The 19,071-nt window shown below is 37.3% G+C and overlaps 1 protein-coding gene across 4 annotated transcripts in view; it reads right to left on the bottom strand.

Moving 5' to 3' along the window:
• Positions 1 to 314: 314 nt before the first annotated feature.
• The window catches only part of CASP8AP2 (caspase 8 associated protein 2), a 55,102-nt gene continuing 36,345 nt past the window's right edge, over positions 315 to 19,071 (bottom strand). The window contains exons 6-10 of one of the 4 annotated variants that reach the window (XM_073220968.1): positions 10,532 to 12,747; positions 6,889 to 10,000; positions 5,777 to 5,876; positions 5,302 to 5,354; positions 315 to 2,165 (exon numbers count right to left, since the gene is read on the bottom strand). In XM_073220968.1, the coding sequence (XP_073077069.1) occupies positions 2,162 to 2,165; positions 5,302 to 5,354; positions 5,777 to 5,876; positions 6,889 to 10,000; positions 10,532 to 12,747 (5,485 nt within the window). In that variant the 3' untranslated portion in view covers positions 315 to 2,161. Of the gene's footprint in view, positions 2,166 to 5,297; positions 5,355 to 5,776; positions 5,877 to 6,888; positions 10,001 to 10,531; positions 12,748 to 19,071 lie in introns of those variants that run through there. The other 3 variants (XM_073220969.1, XM_073220966.1, XM_073220967.1) reach the window with 3 other exon arrangements.

Below are 19,071 nucleotides of genomic sequence, written 5' to 3' on the forward strand. Positions count from 1 at the left end.
ACATATGCACAACACTCCTAGGTATATATCCAACAAAAATGTGTCCATATGTGCAGCCAAAAACATGTGCAAGAATGCTCAGACCAGCACTATATAAATAACCTTCATCTGAAAACAACCTAAGTGGATGAATCTCACAAACATAATGCTGAGCAAAAATATGTCTAGTAAAAATATATATATGATTCCATCTGCGAGCTCAAAAACAGGCAAAACTAACCTATAGTAATGTCAGCAATAGTGTTTAACCTCTAGAAGGAGGATTATAACCATGAATAGGGAGGAGGGCCTCTCTAGGGGGCTGGCAAAGTTCTCATTCTTCACCTGGATAATGTTATTTATACAAGTGTTCACACTGAAAATTTACAGAACTTTTTTTTTATGTATGTACTTTTCTTGAGTACTGTGTTTCAATGTTGAACATTTTTGTCTCTATACCTTCATCCCAATAAGGCAAAACCTTTAACATTCTTGTGGTCCTTTGATCTCTATCATGCTGGTACTGTTTAAAATTCATTCTGGCTTATTATGGATATACTTCCTTTATCTTTCTCTACTTACACACTTTACCAACAAAGATCTGACCACTCTTATCCCCTAGCTCTTATAATATCTCTCCTGGGCTTGCTTTTTGTTGAGAACTTCCTCCAAAAATGTTTACGATGTGAATCTGAGTGGTAAATGTTAATGTTTTTACTAAGCCTTCACATTTGAATAACAATTTAAATAGATTTAAAATTCTAGGCCCAGTACTTTGTTTTCTTACAGCTAGTATTGCTCTTGAAAAACAGACAGATCAATCTGATTCTGGTCCCTTTAGACAGTGATTTACTTCTACAAAATTGAGATTTTCTCATTCTCTTTAGTATTATCTTTAATAGTCTGTTGTTTCCCTTTCAGTCAGTGGCATCTCTCCGTTATCACCTTACTCTGGCTCATGAACTCACTCACCCGGGAGGGGATCTTCTGAATGGTAGTGTGCCCTGGGGAAGGCCTAAGGACGAGCCCTCTAGGTTACGCTGGGGATTCAAACAGAAGAAGAGAAGCCCTATGGTGGGTGCTCTGCCCAGCACTACAAAAACCACACTTAACTATTTCAGTATTATCTATCACTTACTCCTTCTGATCAGAGCTTCCCTTTCAGGCACCCCTGAGAGAAATAGCAATTTCCTAAGGTACTTCCTAGAGTGTAGGGCCTAGACGATAACCCTCAGTCCTCTGGGTCTGGAGGAGGGGTGAACAAATAATGGGCAAGCCCAGCCTTACCTGTTTTACCCAAACCTCCACCCCTCAAGGCTTTTGTGTTACTTGCAGCGGAGGTCTGGTTCATTTTACTAGCGCCTGCCTTGAGAAGGCAGCAAAGGCAGCCGGTTCTCTCTCAGCAGTCCACTCACAGATATACAACAGGCCACACACCACCAAGAACCACCTCAAAATAACCGTACCCTCCCCAACGTCTCTTCCCTGGGAGATTTTTTTTTTCCTTTTTAATTATCTAAAACACACTAAAGGAAACATTCTAATCAAAATGTAGCAGAACTTTACATGGTTTTATTTACACATTACTGGTATTGAAAACAAACTATACAAAACTGTTTTATACAAATAAAAAAAATCCTTGGCAAGGCAAAGCCATTTATGTGTACACACACACACACACACACACACACACACAGTATTTTACATTTTACATTACTATAATTATACATATTTACAGATACACTATTTCAAGTATTTTACAATTTACCAAAATGAGAGGCAATAAGAAAAGCAAGTAAAAATGGATGAAAGCAAACTAAATAATCAGTGTTTAAAATGCTACAAAAATATTTTTAAAAATCTAGAATAAAGAAAAAGTAATTTCTGTGAAATATCAAAACTAAGATTTCAATGCAACATCATTGCTGCTTTTATGTTAATGACAAGTTCTAACCTGTTTAAAAGTATTTGACCAATAACAGGCAAGCAAACCAGACGGATGACTTGAACAAGCTGAGCATGCTGACTTGAGATTAAACAGTCAGCAGGTAAAAACAAATGGAGCTTATTATCTAGTAATGAAATATGCCGTAAAACTGCCCTCGACTTCCCCATTTAAAACATGAGGAATTGCAAGCTTCTGAGGAGTATGCAGTATCAATGAAGACTCCAATTCAGCGACTTATCTGTAATGCAAGAAAATGCAAGTAATGATTCTCTTTTTCTGACATGATCATTTCATACAGTGTTATTCTTTTAAATCAGAGCTACTTAGATAATACCAGTGTTAAAGAAATAGCTTTTCAAAGAATCAGTTTGGTAACTTTGTTAACACTCTGACCTTGACAATAATTCAATGAAATAGTACTTGGAGGAAAAAAATCAGTTAAGAGAAAAGCTAAGAATGAAATAACGCAAGATTTGGGCTATCATGCAAGCAAATCATATCTCAAGTATCAAAACCATTTAGAGATCTTAGATTTGTAATGGAACTTGGAAATTTCACACTAATAAGCTTTACTTCCAGATAAAGTTAATTCTTTCATGAATATATATTATCTTCACAAGAGAATGGAAGTCATATTTTATTTTATTTTATTTATTTATTTTGGTATCATTAATCTACAATTACATGAAAGACATTATGTTTACTAGGCTCCCCCCTTCACCAAGTGCCCCCGACAAACCCCTTCAGTCACTGTCCATCAGCGTAGTAAGATGCTGTAAAATCACTACTTGTCTGCTCTGTGCTGCACAGCCCTCCCCATGCCCCCCACACTATACATGCTAATGGTAATGCCCCCTTTCTTTTTCCCTGCTCTTATCCCTTCCTTCCCACCCATCCTCCCCAGTCCCTTTTTCCCTTTGGTAACTGTTAGTCCATTCTTGGGTTCTGTGATTTTGCTGCTGTTTTGTTCCTTCAGTTTTCCTTTGTTCTTACACTCCACATATGAGTGAAATCATTTGGTACTTGTCTTTCTCCATAGAAGTCATATTTTAAAATAACATTTGGGTAAAACAAAAATCCCAGTTTAACTTCTTAAGGGCAGTTAAAATTTTAAAGCACAGTGAACATTTTAAAGCACCATGAATCTGAAAAATAATCAGACCGTTTTTGCCTTATACTATTTTTTAAAGGTTTTTTTAAAAAAAGCTTTTTCTTCAAATTCCCATTATTCAATCTGACATTCTAAATTATATAAATAGAATTTGAACTTCACAGTAAATAACTACATGTTTTCTGAAGATCTCATTAGCAAACTAGATGCTTTGAGAGGATACTGAAATTAACAGAATATCTAAGGAAAGTAATTTCCATTAGGTCTATAAACAAATTTGTAACACAAAAATATTCAGAACCTTCACACAGAAATCTATGTCCAATTACGGGGTCTGTTCAGATTTAATTAAATTTGAACTTAACTTAAAATTGGGTGTTTTAAAATAGCAGTGACTCATAGACACTGAGAAGTGACTGGCAGTTACCATGAGGGAAGGTTTGGGATAGGGTGGTGGGGAAGGTGAGAGGAGTAAAAGGGCACAAAAATTCTCAATCATAAAATAAATTGGTCATGGGGACAGTAGTACAGCATGGAGAATATAGCCAGTGATTCTGTAACACCCTTCTATGTTGACAGATAGTAACTGCACTAGGGTGGGTGACGATTTAATAAAGCAGGTAACTGCTGAACCACTGTGTTGTGTATTTGAAACCAATATAAGATTGTATATCAATGATACTTCAATAAAAAAATTAAATTAGGTGTTTTAATGTTCAAATAATTATGACCACAAATTAGTTAGAAAATAATGATGTGTTATATATGTTTACAATTTTCCTTAGATGAAAGCCCAAAATATTTAAGCAACTGGTTCAGGTCTTACAAAAAAAAACTGCCAACAAATATTATTGCTTGAATAAACTTCTATTAAGAATAGCTTAAAGATCAAGACAAATGCTGGGCATAGAAGCCATAGGGCTTAAATCTGCAAAGAAGTAAAAAGCTAACCTTTTCAAACAATATGGCTTCTCTCTCACTTACCAACTTTACATTTCCCTGTATGGCCCGGAAGATGACTGGTTAGCCAGAGACGGGTAAGATTCCTCAAGGGAGGAACAACCTAAGACAGGCACAGTTGCAGGGGGGCCATCAGGTGAGAAATTGGGGATCAACAGAGGTGAGGCTTAGAACCTCACCCCCCCTGTTTTGAGAGAAATCTTCTGCATCTGTGGATGTATTATTGCCCTTGTCTAGCTTGGATTAACACATAGTCTACAGGCACACATCTGATCATCTACATTTGCTCTCTTACAACACTAAACTATGTTTTCTACCTTTATCTTGCATCTACCTACCACTTCAGCATTTTATTAAAAAAAATAATAACAATAATAATAAGGGGAGAAATGTGGGATTCACATATCAATCAAGTCTAAAAATCAAACAAATATTCATATTTGACCTGATTGTTTATAGTTCATAATGAGTGATCAAAACCGAAAGTTTTTATGACTGCTCTTGTACTGTTCACCATGTAAGAACTTATTCACTATGTAAGAATTTGTTCATGTAAGAACTTGATCGTTATGCTTCAGAAGATTGGAGACTGACGAGAATTAGGCTGGGGGTGGATTAATGATTGTGCATTGAGCATTGACTCCCCTATACAGAATTTTATTGTTGTTAACAACCATTTGATCAATAAATATGAGAGATGCCCTCTCAAAAAAAAAAAAAAAAGAATAGCTTAAAGAAATTAAGGAAACATACCTGTGAACATTATTAATCATTTAATACAGTAAATCATGTTTCTATTCAGGAGACAATGATTTTCCTGTTTATGAATGTGTTTTGTACTTTAAATCAATTTATCACTATTAATTAAAATACAAAAAATACTAAATTACAATGACCACACAGACATCATTGCCTGTGAAACATGTTACTGAAGGATGTTCTATTTTTTGTCTGTAAAAAAATTTCTTATTAATTATCAAATGTATTTCCCCTCACCTTAGACTAATTAACAGTCAGAAGGCTGAGGAGACATGTAATATGGTATGTCAATTATTAAGAAAAAAGAAAGGAAAGGTTGAGGAGAGATGCCAGGCTGATCTGAACTCTGAGCACATCCCTGTGGATGAAGGGATCTTAGAAGCCTGTACTAGCAACCGTCCTCCAACCTGTGACTGAAACAGAAACTCATCCAGCTGTTTCTCACCTACTACTCCCATCTTCGATGACTAACAGGCTTGTGCAGTTACTGTGTCAAAAGATTTAATTTTACCAGTCTCCTGTAAGGTAAATAACCATTACCTACCTGCATTTTGACTTTTCAAAGAGCTTCATTAGCTGCTGGAATCTTTCTGAGACCTGAAAATTAAAAATGAGTGTTACTTATCTCAATAATATATTTTTTAATCTTTCATAAATATTTTCTCAAGACATCTAAAGAGAGAAAGTTACCCTCAATACTAAAGAGAGGAAGTAATGTTTGGAAAAATTAAATATCTTCATACTAAAGGTGACTGCTACTTTAAGTTTTCAATATTATAGTTTCTTAAGCAAATATCACTACAAAATTACTGTGATCAAATAAGTAAATGCTGAAGACAATTAAAAAAAAATCAGGATTGTTTCAAACTTCCTCCACGTTTTTAAGAGTCCTACAAAAAGCCACACTTTTTGTAAAGTTGGCTAATAAATACCTACATATTTTAAACATGTTAAAATTTCAATCTAACGAGTAACACATATGAAACAAAACTACAGAGAAGTAAAAACCGGGTAGTTACCTGATTGGAATTTTTATTCAACTTGGCAGCTAAATAAGAAAATGTTTTCAATGATGGCCCTTTTTTCTGACACTCCAGTAAAATTTCTCGGTCATCATTTCTGAAGGAGGAAAAATGTTATTTAACTTTTGCAGATTAGAGCAAAAAGGTAAGAAAAATTCCACTGCCTTAATGTCCACCAATAGGAGGTGACATTTTTATTAAAACCCATAGAAAAAGAAAAGGTGTATATATTTGACAAAGGTTATCGCCAAGAAATAGGATTATGGATGATTTTATTCTTTGAGCTCAAATGTATTCCCAAATTTTCTAAAACAAATGTACCATTTTCTAAAACAAAATTAAAATTTTTCTTTTAATTCTATCTTTAATGTATATATAGTACTTAAATTAGGGCCCAAACATGATCCAGATCTTCCAATTCTCAGATCTCTGCTTTTCTACATAGTCTGAACCAATGTATGATCTTAAAATCTCTGTGATTTTATTCTGCCATCTGTAAATTACCTGAAATGAAGACATGGAGGACTGTGGTATTAAACAAAACTGATCATTCAGCAAAATTCAGCTTCCCTCATGTACTCTAGTTAGAGATCATGAACCTCTAGTCCAGCAGTTCACAGCTGTAGTTACCGTTAAGTCTGAAGGCGGGGAGTGGTCTAAATCTGTATTTCTTCAGAAGTTCACAAAAAAATCGAAAGTACAATCTGTTAATGAAACTTTTCTGAAACTCTTACTTTAGGGGAAAACTCAAATTACAAACACACTTTCTGCCTTGTTTCAACACCTGTCATTCCTCCTTTCTAAACTGTGCTTATACCAGTTCCTTACAAATGAAAGAAATTTTTTCCTGAAAAAGTGAAGTTAAAATGCAATGAAAAGTTCTGTCCATGTTGCTAATGCATACCCTGGCTTAAGAGCCATTGTTCTAGATTGTTCTACAGTACAGCTGGACTGTACCCTAGACTGTATATCTTCTACCAACTTTGGTCATTTCTGAATTTAAGTCATCACTTTACTTATTTTAGGATGGAATAAAATTATGACATGACAGAAGAGATTTCTGGCCTCTCACAATTTCCTAGTGACTTAATTTGTCTTAAGATTCTTACCTTGTCCAGGAAACTATAATTTCTCCCTTCTTTTTAATAATGTTCTTTGCAGAAAGGCTTGTAGAAGTGGCAGGTGTTTCTGGTGGATCCTTAATCCCTGGGCTGCCCTTTAACGATGAGGAGACTTTGGTCACTGCAGGGGCCTTCCTCTTACTGGCCTTCCTTTGGTGAGCTTCACCATTCTCACCAGAATCTTGAGTACTTTGCTTGGTCTTTTCCCTACTGGTTAAGTCTGTTTCCTTTCTCTGTTTTTTCTGAGAATCATTTAGATCAGAAAAGCTTTTTCTCTTTTTGTGAGCATTATCCGAAGCCCCAAGCAACACTGAATTATCAGAATTTGACGGTGACTCTGGTTTTAAATCATCCTTTTTTTCTTCGTATGAACTGGGAGATTCCGAGGTCAAATCAATATAGGCTTCCTCAACAACGCATTCCAAAGGCCTGCTTGCCTCTTGCACCGTTTCTTCCTTACAGTTATCTTCATCTACACATATCACCTGACATTCCAAGTGTTCAACAGCTAAAGCAGGAGGATCACCTTCAGTTTTACTCTCACTGGAAACATCTTCTGTCAAATCAATAAAAGCACCTACATTATCAGGCTGCATAGGGTCTAGTATTTGAACGTTTTGATCCAAATTGCCACTGGAACATTCCAACTGATCAATATTTAAAACTGTTACTTCTACGAATTCCCCCAAATTTTTGGTCTCAGTGACTGGACCTTTTGTGAGGTCTATGTATGTATTTGAAAGATGATCCTCAACAGAATGTGGAATTTCTTCCACTGGAGGCAATTCTTCAATGTTTCCAGGCACTTTTGGTTCCCATACTTGGTGCAACTCGAAACATTCAGCAGCCACTTCATTACTATGACCCACTTTATCTGATGCATCTTTAAGAAATTCATATATATCGGGAACCTGTGTTTGTATCATACAGTCCTCCTCTTCATGAGCTAATTCACTGCCACCAACATTTTTGTTGGAATTGTTCAATTCCACAGCCTTAAAAGCTCCATTCTGACATGGACTACATTCTTTCTCTGCTGCTTCATCAGTTTCCTTTCCCACTCTGGGCAACGATGCCAATGCTTCATCAGCCACCATATTCTGTTTCAGACCAGGGGGGGTAGATGCTGCTGTACGCCGTATTTTCACAACGAAATGGTCGTTGGACTTTTCCATTATGACAGCATGCATGGGTAGATCAGGATGGTACTGAAAGCCAGGAACAACAGACCAGTTTGTCCATGATGAAGAACAACTTGATTTACTGCTTGAATTATCAGACTCCAGAGCTAAATGAATATCTTGTTCCGATGCATCCTCTTCCTCAAGTAAAGCATCTTCACTAAAATGGGCACTAATCACTTCCTCAGGGGTTGAACTAGACAAAACTTCAGGCTTTAAGAAACTGAGGTGACCATCTGACTTGAGAGGTGATGGTACTGTTAAAGAGACCGCTAGATCTTCAAGAAGGATGGAAGATATATAGGGCTTACTCTTTTCTGAATTACATACATGATCTTTACTTGAAGCTATGTTAGTCGACACTTCAAACATACAACTTTCATCCAACACATCAGGATGAACTGGCAACGCAAGTCCTGAAGACAGAGATGGACCTTTCTCAGAGGACAATAACGACCAGTTATCATCACTAATCATTTTAGGACATGGAGAACCCTCCCCTGCAACTAGCTCTTCCGTTGTACAAGCTGGCATAGATTCACATTTGAGACTCTCTAACAGCTGTTTTTCTGGAGTCTTTAACTCCCACTCACTTTTTTCATTACAGTTAACACTGCTGTCCAAAAGATCAGAATCTTGCAGCAAACTTTTAAATATTTCCCCCATCTGTGCATCACTCACTAAATTAAAAGTAAGGCTAGATGCTTGCTGTTCAGTAAGAATCTCAAAGCTGCGTTCCGGCTTCAAAGCTGCATGCTGGGATGTCTGGGCATCCTCGATGACACCACCTTCACTTTTTCCTGGCTTTGGGGTGCTTGGACACTTGAGTTCCAAGGAGTGTTCTTCAGAATGAGAGATTTTCATATTATCGGAACAAGTGTTTAAACTTTTTTTAATGTCATGCTTTATTGTGTTAATATTGGAGTTATTCTGGCCATGTTTTTCCTCAGATTTTTTACTTCCCAGTAAAGACTTACAATAAACAAAACCCTCTGATTTGGGGGACTTCTGTTTCAGCATTTCTTTGCTGCAGTTATCCCTGTTCTCCTTCTGACAATTTGAATATTGTGCTTTTCCTTTATTTATCTTTTCAAGTCTTCCTTCATCGTCACTGCCAAAGTTTATGGAATCACAAAACTTTCTTAAGATTTTCTTAAGCTTAGCAAACAAATAATCAAGTTGTTCATCTACAAATTTCCACAATTTTTTTTTCATACCTGGTAGTTGCTGTTCAAATAAACGATCTACTATGCCATTCTTTTTAACTTGCTTAAGTTTGGATTCTATAACATCACAGAGATTCTTCTGCAAAGTAGTTACTGACTTAGAGATTTTGGATAAGTCAAGGTGTTTAATTAGTGATGTAAGACTCAAAACTGCTGACTCAATGATTCTATGAAATTGTATTAATGAAAATTTTACTTTGAATTTCATGTAATTTTTCCTTACATGTTTTCTTATCATTCGTAACATATGCATAACCTCTCGTATAGAAGAGGGTGCAGAAGCAATTGGAACAATTTTTTCTAGGCTGGAGGTGCTCACTGTCTTATTTTTCTTTTCTGTTTTGGAAGATCTGCTAGATTCACTTTGTCTTTTATTCCATTTGCTTTCAGTCTGATGGATTTTTAGAGATGTTTTTCCACTGTCTTTGTGCAAATGCACAGTACTTTTCCTAATTTTTGTATTCCGCACTTCAGTAGAAGCTTTAGGTTTGGCACTTTTCTCATAACTTTTTTGTGGTTTAGATTTTTCACTGTCACTTTTAATTTCTCCCTCTTCTAATTCATCTGAAGATAAATTCTTATGGGAGTCTGTTACTGAAAATTTGTCAGATTTGTGAACTGGTTTTTGATTTTCTTTATTGAGATTAGACGGACTCTTGGAGGTAGAATGAGCTGAATTTGGTGGAAACACATCTGTGGAAGAGAAGTTTATTAGTCACAAGGCAACCGAGTCTTAGTCATCTGACATTTCCACACGAAATATAACAAAAAATTAAATATTGAGGCAATTCATTATTTTAATAGCTTTTTTATTCTTAAGAATGTTAATGTCTAATATTTGTTTATGTCATTGTCTTTACTGGTCTCAAAAGGTACTCAGAAGGTGTATGACAACAGTGATAGTGTAGTTTGGTCATGTAGATGACCATTAACCAACTGTTTGGGCATCTTTACTTCACATTAACAGAATCACCTATACTATGCCTTTCCAATAACAAAAATATACCTGAAAGCAAGCCAAGAGTATCTGAAACAATCTATTCATACTGATCCCTTGTTTGTATAAATAAGAATTACCTACACGACTAAAGGCTCAATTTATATTTCTAGTTAACAACACGGGTCTGGATATATTAATTAAGTGATATAAAAAAGAAAAAACTATTTCTTCTTACTACATATTTTACATCACAAAAAGTTATAGAAGATAACATAAACAATTACCTTTATGACTGTTATTATATAATGGAATTCGAGATGGGCTTTCCAGTCTAATAACTTTTGCTATAGGTCTCAGTGGACTATTCAGAGGACTGATGGCTTCTGGAATAGGTCTCAGGTGATTAAGATCAATGCTCAGAACTGAGTTCTCATCATCATGACAGACTGAGTTTGTTTCACCAATTTCCATCCTGTGGTCCATTAACTCAGTATGCGGAAGAGAAGATTCCAGAGTCTCTTTAGGTAAGCAAGACTCCAAATGACAAAACTTACCCTCAACCCGTGGTGTATCTACAAGAGAAGGCTCAAATTTTGGGTTGACATCTTCTGAAAGGACTACTGGTAAACTTCCAGCTTCTTCAATTGAGGGCTGCAAAATGCTGTCATTGGATTTGGCCACTTCTGTTGAAAAAGCCTCCTTCATTTCCCTACCTTCAGAAATACTACAAGAACTTAAATCATTTCTTTTGTTATCCAATTCCAAGTCAAAGTTCTGAGAAACACTTGTTTGTAATATGTCCACTGCCACAGGAACTGCTGCACCATTAATGATTTGTTCCATTTCTGTTGATGGCAACAAAGATTCTGTTTGTTCCATTTCCACAGGTGCTGGAAAGGAAGTCTCTGCATCACAGATGGGCACAGGCATGACACAATGTGAAGCATTCTCAACAGATTTAACAAACAAACAATTTTCTTCTTCTATTTTTCTTTCTGGGATACTGGTCCTGGATTCAGATGGTGCTGTAAGCACATCCTTTGGTTCCAGTACTTCTGATTTATTATCCTCTGTGATATGTCCACGGACAGAAGGAACACACGTCACTGTTTCAGTCTGCACCAGGGACTCCAAATCACCTATGCCACTGGATTTGGGAGTATTGGTTATTTTATGTTGATTATCCTGAGAAACAGGTTGCTTTTTAGCAGGAGAAAGAGTTAAGTTCAACTTTTCCATAAAACTCAACTTTAAGTCTTTCTTTTTTGTTTCATTTGGACCACTCTCTGCTTTAACTGCAAGCTCTTTATTATCCACTCCTTCAGAAACATCATTATTAGAAACATCACCTTTATCATTTTTTGGCTCATTCTGTCTCTTTAAATCAGAAATGGTTTTCTTAGTTTCTTTGTTAGTCTTCTGAAAATGTTCTATAGGTGTTCTTTTTTCATTTCTCATATGCCTATTTTCTTCTTTGCTTTCTCGTTCTCTTATCCTCTTATCTTCAGTTCTATGCCTTTCTGCTTTTAAAGGTGTATTTTCCCATTGGTGCACAGCATCAACTTCCCTGGAGTCCAAGTATTTGTGAGTTCTACTTGTTGAAAGAGAGGATGGACACCTTCCTTCTTGAAAACTATGATTACTTACACCCCTGTCTCTTTTACACTCTTCCCTTCCTCTTCTCTCTTCTAGATGGTATTTACTGCAATTGTAAGAAGATTTTGTTATTTCGTTCTTAGAATGAGGAAGTGATGCTCGTTCAGATCTTCTCCAATGATCCTGGTCTTTTACTACTGATTTAGGTGTTTGATCAACTTTTCTCTCTTCTTTGTCTTGTGATTTAAGTTCTTTTCTATTTGTACTTTGTAATCTTTCACTTTGTCTTTCTAGTTTTTTGTCAGTTTGAGATTCTACTCGACTGTGTGACCTTTCTCTAGAGATCTCTTTTTCCCAAGAAGAACTAATGTGTTCACTTTTATAATCCAAATCTGTGTTACTTTTAAACTTTGAATTTTTGCTTTCAGCCTTTGGTTCACCTTTACCATATTTCTCAGTTCGTCCCTGAAGCCTTTGACCAGCCTCCGTGTTCCTCGGTTCACCATCACCACCGCTAGTATTTAAGTCTTTTCGTATTCTGTCAGTTCCCCTGCTATACTGACTATGTCTAATATCTTTTCTCCCTCGTCTATTATCCTCCTTTGCGCTGCCCTCACTAACTGGATAATGGGTACGTGACCAACTGCCATTGGTGCAGTGTTTTTCAACAGTTGTAGGCAAATGCAAAGTACTTTTTTTCTCAGAATGTGATTTCCCTTCCTTTTCAAGGTTTGGCAGTGAAGTGCTATGATGTACACCTTTAGAAACATCACTTTTTGCTCTGTGATCAGTCTTTGAGCAATCATCCATATTGGGAGATCTGGATTTAAGATCTTTTGTTTTAACTATATCTGATGTCCTTGCAGCTTTATGATTATTTCGAAAATGTGGAAACTCAGACAATCTATTGAGAAATAGAAATTAAAACAAAAAACAAAGTTAACCTCTTTTTAATAATCCCAATTTTAATCACATGTGATATACTTTAAAATTTGGGGACCCACATACTGGCAAAATTAATTTTACTTTGTATAAAGGCATGAATGGTGAGAATTTACTAGCTTCCAACTGAATGTGCCACTTCTCAAAACAAGGAACTCTTTCACTTGCTTTGCTCAAAGAAAGTATGGAAGATTCTCGGTTCTATGCTAGCATCTGGCAATATCTTTCAGACCTGCTTCAAGACAGCCACACAACTCCCAAACTACCCACATATTCACTGCTTCTGGAACAGTGACTTAATTTTTTGTCCTCACTTACTCTAGCCCAGCTGGAACAGAAGGAAAAGCAAAACCTTGCTGGACAGCATAGACAGTCAGAGCAGAACTCTGTGTGAGTCTCTACTCGAGTTTCTGTCTCACAATCTCACAATAAAGCAAAAGCATCAATACCCATCTTAAAGCGGCACATACTATGCAAAAATAAAAGGGAACATAATTGTGATTCTTTATGGCATGTATTTATTGTTTGAAAAAAAAGCCTAAGTCCAGTATAGCACAGCAAAGACAAGTAATGACTCTATAGCATCTTACTACGCTGATGGACAGTGATTGCAATGGGGTGGGAGATACTCGATATTAGGGGGAAATGTTGAAACCACAATGTTGCTCATGTGAAACCTTCATTAAGATTGTATATCAATGATACCTTAATTAAAAAAAAACAAAACAAAAAAAGCCTAAGTCTTAATTAAGGTTTTACATTCATTTTCAGAAAACTGTCAGTTTTCCTAACAATAAAATGTAAACAGCTCATTGTGGTTTTTTGTAATATTACATGTCGATCTTCCTCAACTTCCCTAACTTCCTTGAATTTCCATAAATCTATTCCTAATCAGTACTACATGTATAGAGAACAAAACTTAAAAGGGGAAGAATAGGGGAAATTTTCATAAAACAAAAGAGGACATAGAAGACATACAACCTAAGCAATGTGTAGACCTTATATTGACCTTCTTACAGGTTGAATCGTAGTCCCTCAAAATTTATACATTGAATTCCTAACCCCCAGTACCTGAAAATGTGACCTTATTTGGAAATGGGGTCTTTACAGAAATAATCAAAGTGAGGTAACTTGCTATAATTAATGTCCTTATAAAAAAGGGAAATAGGGACACAGAGATATGTGTGGAGAAAAACAGTGTGAAGAGACACAGGAAGAAAGCAGCTACCTGCAAGCCAAGGAGAGAGGCCTGGAACAGCTCCTTCCATCAAACAGCCCTCGGAAGGAACAACCTGGCTAATGACTTCATCTTGGACTCCTAGTCTCCAGAATTGTGAGGCAATAAATTTCTGTTATGAAATCCACCCATACTTTGTTTCTAGTACTTCGTTATGGCAGCTGGCAAACTAATACAGGTGCTGACTCAAAAAACCAGATGTTAGAAGCTACCTTTGAGACAACTGGGAAAATGTGAATATAGAAAGCATTAATAGCAAACTAAGAAAAAGGTCTGACAAACTGAATTTCACTAAAATTAAGAACTTCTGTTCCTCACAAGGCAAAGTAAAGAGAGTGATAGACTAATCATAGAATGGGAGATATCTGCAATAAATGCAAGAAAATGCTCATACTGAACAACTGATATGCATGTGATATATGCATCATCATGCTTATTAAACTATAAGCTCCTAAAAGATAGTTCTAGCCCATAAAGCTTATGATATATTTAGAATAACTATACACTAAATAAGTTAACAGAAGTTTTACTGTAAAATAAACCTTCACATTAAAGTTTCTAGAATTTACACTCTTAAACTTTTACCTTATGTTAATATTCCTGTCTTTCGTATTAAACATGAAGTTTCAACAAAACAATAAACATTTTCCATTAGAATACCAGTTATAGCTCACAATTAAAAAGCACAACTGACAGAATATTTATTGGATATGCATAACCACATCAAACAATCTCTCATGATACATTTACCTAGTTTCTCTTTACATTCTGTTCAAACATCACACCCCTCTTCTAAAGATTCAAATATATATAATATTTCCCCAACACTTCAGGAAACAATCATACCAGCTGTACTGGTGGGATTTAAATTAAACACACACCACCACCTTCATTTTCAAAAGGCCTAAAGTGCTTTATGACATAAGGTCCCCACATAAGGTTGTCCTCATTCACTCTTCATCATTTATTGAGTTACCTACCTTATGCCTGGGACTGTGCTGGGTGCTCGATAATATGGTGAGGGTACCCAGACATGGTTCCCACTCCCATGAAGCTTACAATTTAGTGGAAGAGAAAGATATTAATCAAGTAATCCTATTCAAGATGATAAAGATTGCAAGCGTACATGAAAGCTACAGAAGAGAGATCTGACCTAGTCAGGGAGCTTGGACAAATACCACTGTGAAAAGGATGTTTATGCTACCACATAAGGATGAGCAGGTATTTAGCAAGTTTATGCTGACACCTAAGAATGAGCAGGTATTTAGCACGTTAAGGAGACAAGCATTCCAGAGAATAAAAATAGTCCATGCAGAGGCAGAGCTCATGGTATATCCCAGGAAGCAAAAGAATGCCAAAGTAATGGACCAGCTATGACACCTAGAGCAAAGGTAAACACTGAACGCAAGGCCTGAGAAGTAGTTCAGGCCATACTATGAAATGCCTTGTGGGTCAAGTTAAGATTTATAATCTTTTATCCTAAGAACAATGAGAAGCCTTTGATGTGTTTTAATCAAGAAAGGTCGTGGGGATGGGGTGGTTCTGTGATAGTGAGATGTCCAAACTTGTGCTTTAGAAAGTATCCTGTGGCTGTAATATTGAGAAGAGATAAACCAGAGACTAGAAAGAGCAAGAGTGGATGCAAAGATATCAGCAAAAAGACTACTGCCAGTTTAGATGAGACTTGATGAGCAGCAATGACTGTAGAAATGAAGAGAGATGAATGATTTGAGAGATTATAAGGATATAAAAATCAACAGAACATGGTAGTGAATTTCGATCTGAGGATGATTAAGCAGTAAGTGTCAATGACAACTCCAGGCAGAATGACTGTGGGTCCAAGTTGGCCAAGCAATCTCGGTATAATTATTAATAGCACTCCCTTCAGTTCTCAAAAGTGGTTTGGATAATAAATTAAATGTTCATCCTACCCTAGGTCTCTAGCTTGTACCAGCTAAATGTGATGATGGTAAATCTACCTAGCTAGGAAACTGAGTTTTAATAGTAAATTCAGTTTTGTATGAAATAACTTTAAAAATTCTATACAGATGTGAAGTAATTACATACATATAAATGGAAATGACCTAATAAGTGAGATTACCTCATAACAAAATATTGTTAGAGAAAAGAAAAGATATAGGTTTACCCACTGAGGAATTCCAACCTGGCCAAGTACAGATATAAATCTCAAAGCGAGGAAGAAAACTAAGAATCCTGAAAGCCAGAGAGACTATTTTAAGAAAGGAAGGTCAACTATGCCAAACAGCATGTGAAGACAATTTAAAATGACAAGAAAAATTATTTGATGGATTTAGTGGCAGTCACTGGTAACCAAAATGACAGCTATTTTGGTGAACCAACAGAGGCAGAATTCAGAGTGGAATGTGTTCAGGAGTACAAATAGGAAATAGAGAGAGCCAGTTTAAATACCTGTTCTGGAGGTTTGACTGTGGAAGGGAAGGAGGGTGAAATTCTCTGGAGCAGAATATGCTTTAACCCACCAAAACAAAAAAATATATAAAGCCTATCTGAGAGAGAATAGAACATACAAATGAGAAATAGTTTAATGGTTTTCTATTAACAGGATAGGAGCACAAATGCCCTTGTTAGTTTAGTCATTTGGAATGGGCTGGGAGTGGGACGGAGAAAAAGAGGGCAGAGTAGGAAGGCAAGGTGGAAACACACACACATACACACACGCACGCACACACACACACGCACGCACACACACACACGCACGCGCACACACACACACACACACACCAAGGAGGCAGCAACTACAGCAAATACAACTAAACCTGAAAACAACCTGAAGAGAACACGCCACCTACACCTGGGGAAGAAGAGACTACACAGAAAAGGGTTAAGTGGCAGAACCAAGACTGACTGGGACTCAAGTCCTTCCCTCAACCTAGCCCACAGAACAGAGGAAGGGGAACAGCGGGGACAGGACAGGCACCCAGGAACCCTGCATACCTGGCCCTGGGGAACTGCTGTGGGAACAATGAGTCCACAGTGCATTGGGTTCTGCTGATGATCAGGGCTGGACACCAGGGATAGCTGGAATACTCTGGAGGCTGAGACTCCAACCACTTGTGGAGGACAGGCATTATCCACAGGTCCCACTGAGACCCAAAGCAGAGGCAGCAGTTTAAAAGACTTGCCAGCAGTGGGATGGGTGCCAGATGGGTGCGTGTAGGGTGGGGTTCTCTCCACAGGAGAAAGTGGAGGTGGACATACCTCTCCAGCCCTCCCTTGGCCCAACACTTTGGGCACTCTCCAGAGCACCAGATGCTCCATCACCCTCAATGGCAGTTTAGCCCCAAGGCCCTGCCCAGTGCACCCCCAAATGAAAGCCCATGCAACCAAGCAGTGTCAGACTTTCCTGCCTGGCAGGCAGCAGGAAGCTCTCCCAACTTTATTAGCCCTGTCTCAGCTCAAGTGGGGAGGTGCACGCAGGAGCCAGCTCTGACAGCTCCTTGCTCCTTGTGGGCAGTCAAGCCCAGAACTGTGTGACACCCCACAACAAGGGGGTGCTTCTGAAACTTGCTGCCAAAACACACTGTCACATGACTGTCACACCCTACCCTGCCCCAGAGGCAAGAAACTGTACCACCCTTGCTGCAGGGCATCCCCACCATCGCTGCACGGCAGGTAGAGGGCAGCCAAACCTGCCATAATCCCAGAAGAAGCCACTGTGCTGATCACAAAGTGCCAACTGAGGAAAACTGTCAGCTACAGCAGACTGAAACCACTGCACACGGATGGAAAGGCCACCCCACCCACTGCCCACCAATAGCAACTGGGGCTCCACCACAAAGGAGAACCAGTCACCGGAAGCAGAGTCCTGAGCTTCTAGACACAACAGAATGCCTTCTTCATAAAGTCATTATTCTAAACCAAGAGGCACAGCAGATCCATCCAATACAAAGGAAAAAACACAGAAACCCTCACAAAATGAGGATGCAGAGGTATTTGTTCCAAAAAAAACTACAGGATAAAACATCAGAAAAGACAGTTAAATGAAACAGAAATTACCAATCTTCTTAATAAAGATTTCAAAGTAACAGTCATAAATATGCACACTGATCTGCAGAAGAGTACTGAAGATCTCAGAGAGGACTTCAACAAACAGATACAGGAGCTGAAAGAGAGGCACTCAGAGTTGAAGAATACGGGAAATGAAATGAAAAGTACAATTAAGGGAATGAATAATAGATTGCTGGCAGGAGAGGAGACACAGTGAGATGGAAATTACAGAAGAGGAACACAACGATGTTGAGAGAACAGAGGAAAAAAGGATCTCTAAGAATGAAAGAATGAAAGAAGGTTCTCTAAGAATGAAAGAAAGCTGTGTGACCAATACAAATAAAACAGTATTTGCATAATAGGGGAACAAGAAGAAAAGAGAGACAAAAATATAGAAAGTCTATTTCAGGAAATAGTCATTGAAAACTTCCCCAACATAGGGAGAAAAAAGACACGAAAGTACAGAGAATCCCTAACAAAAGGAACCCCAGAAAGAAAACACCAAGACATGTAATTATTAAAATGGCAAAAATTATGTACAAAGATAAGATACTGAGAGCAGCCAGAGAAAAAAAGATTACTTATAAGGGAAACCCCATCAGGCTACCAGCAGACTTTTCAACACAAACTTTCCAGGTGAAAAGGAAGTCTAATGAAATATTAATATACTTAAAACACATGGACCTTCAGTGAAGAATCTTCTACCCCACAAGATTATTGAAAACTGGAGGGACTAAATAAATTTCAGATAAATGAAGGCTAAAAAGGATTTCAAATACCTAAGCCAGTATTACAGGATATGTTAAAGGGCCTGCTGTAGCTGGAAATGTTCCTAAGGCAAAATAGTTTACACTATTGAAAATAAACCCACAGTAAAGGTAGTAAACCAATTACCAATCAAGTGCAAAATTAAAACTAAACAAAAGTACTACAAAAAACTACACACAAAAATCACTCAAGATATAAACAAAAAGATCAGATTATGACATCTAATATATAAAGTATGCAGGAAGAAGAAAA

This window comes from Manis javanica, chromosome 13 (genome assembly GCF_040802235.1).
Source record: "Manis javanica isolate MJ-LG chromosome 13, MJ_LKY, whole genome shotgun sequence".
NCBI lineage: Eukaryota > Metazoa > Chordata > Mammalia > Pholidota > Manidae > Manis > Manis javanica.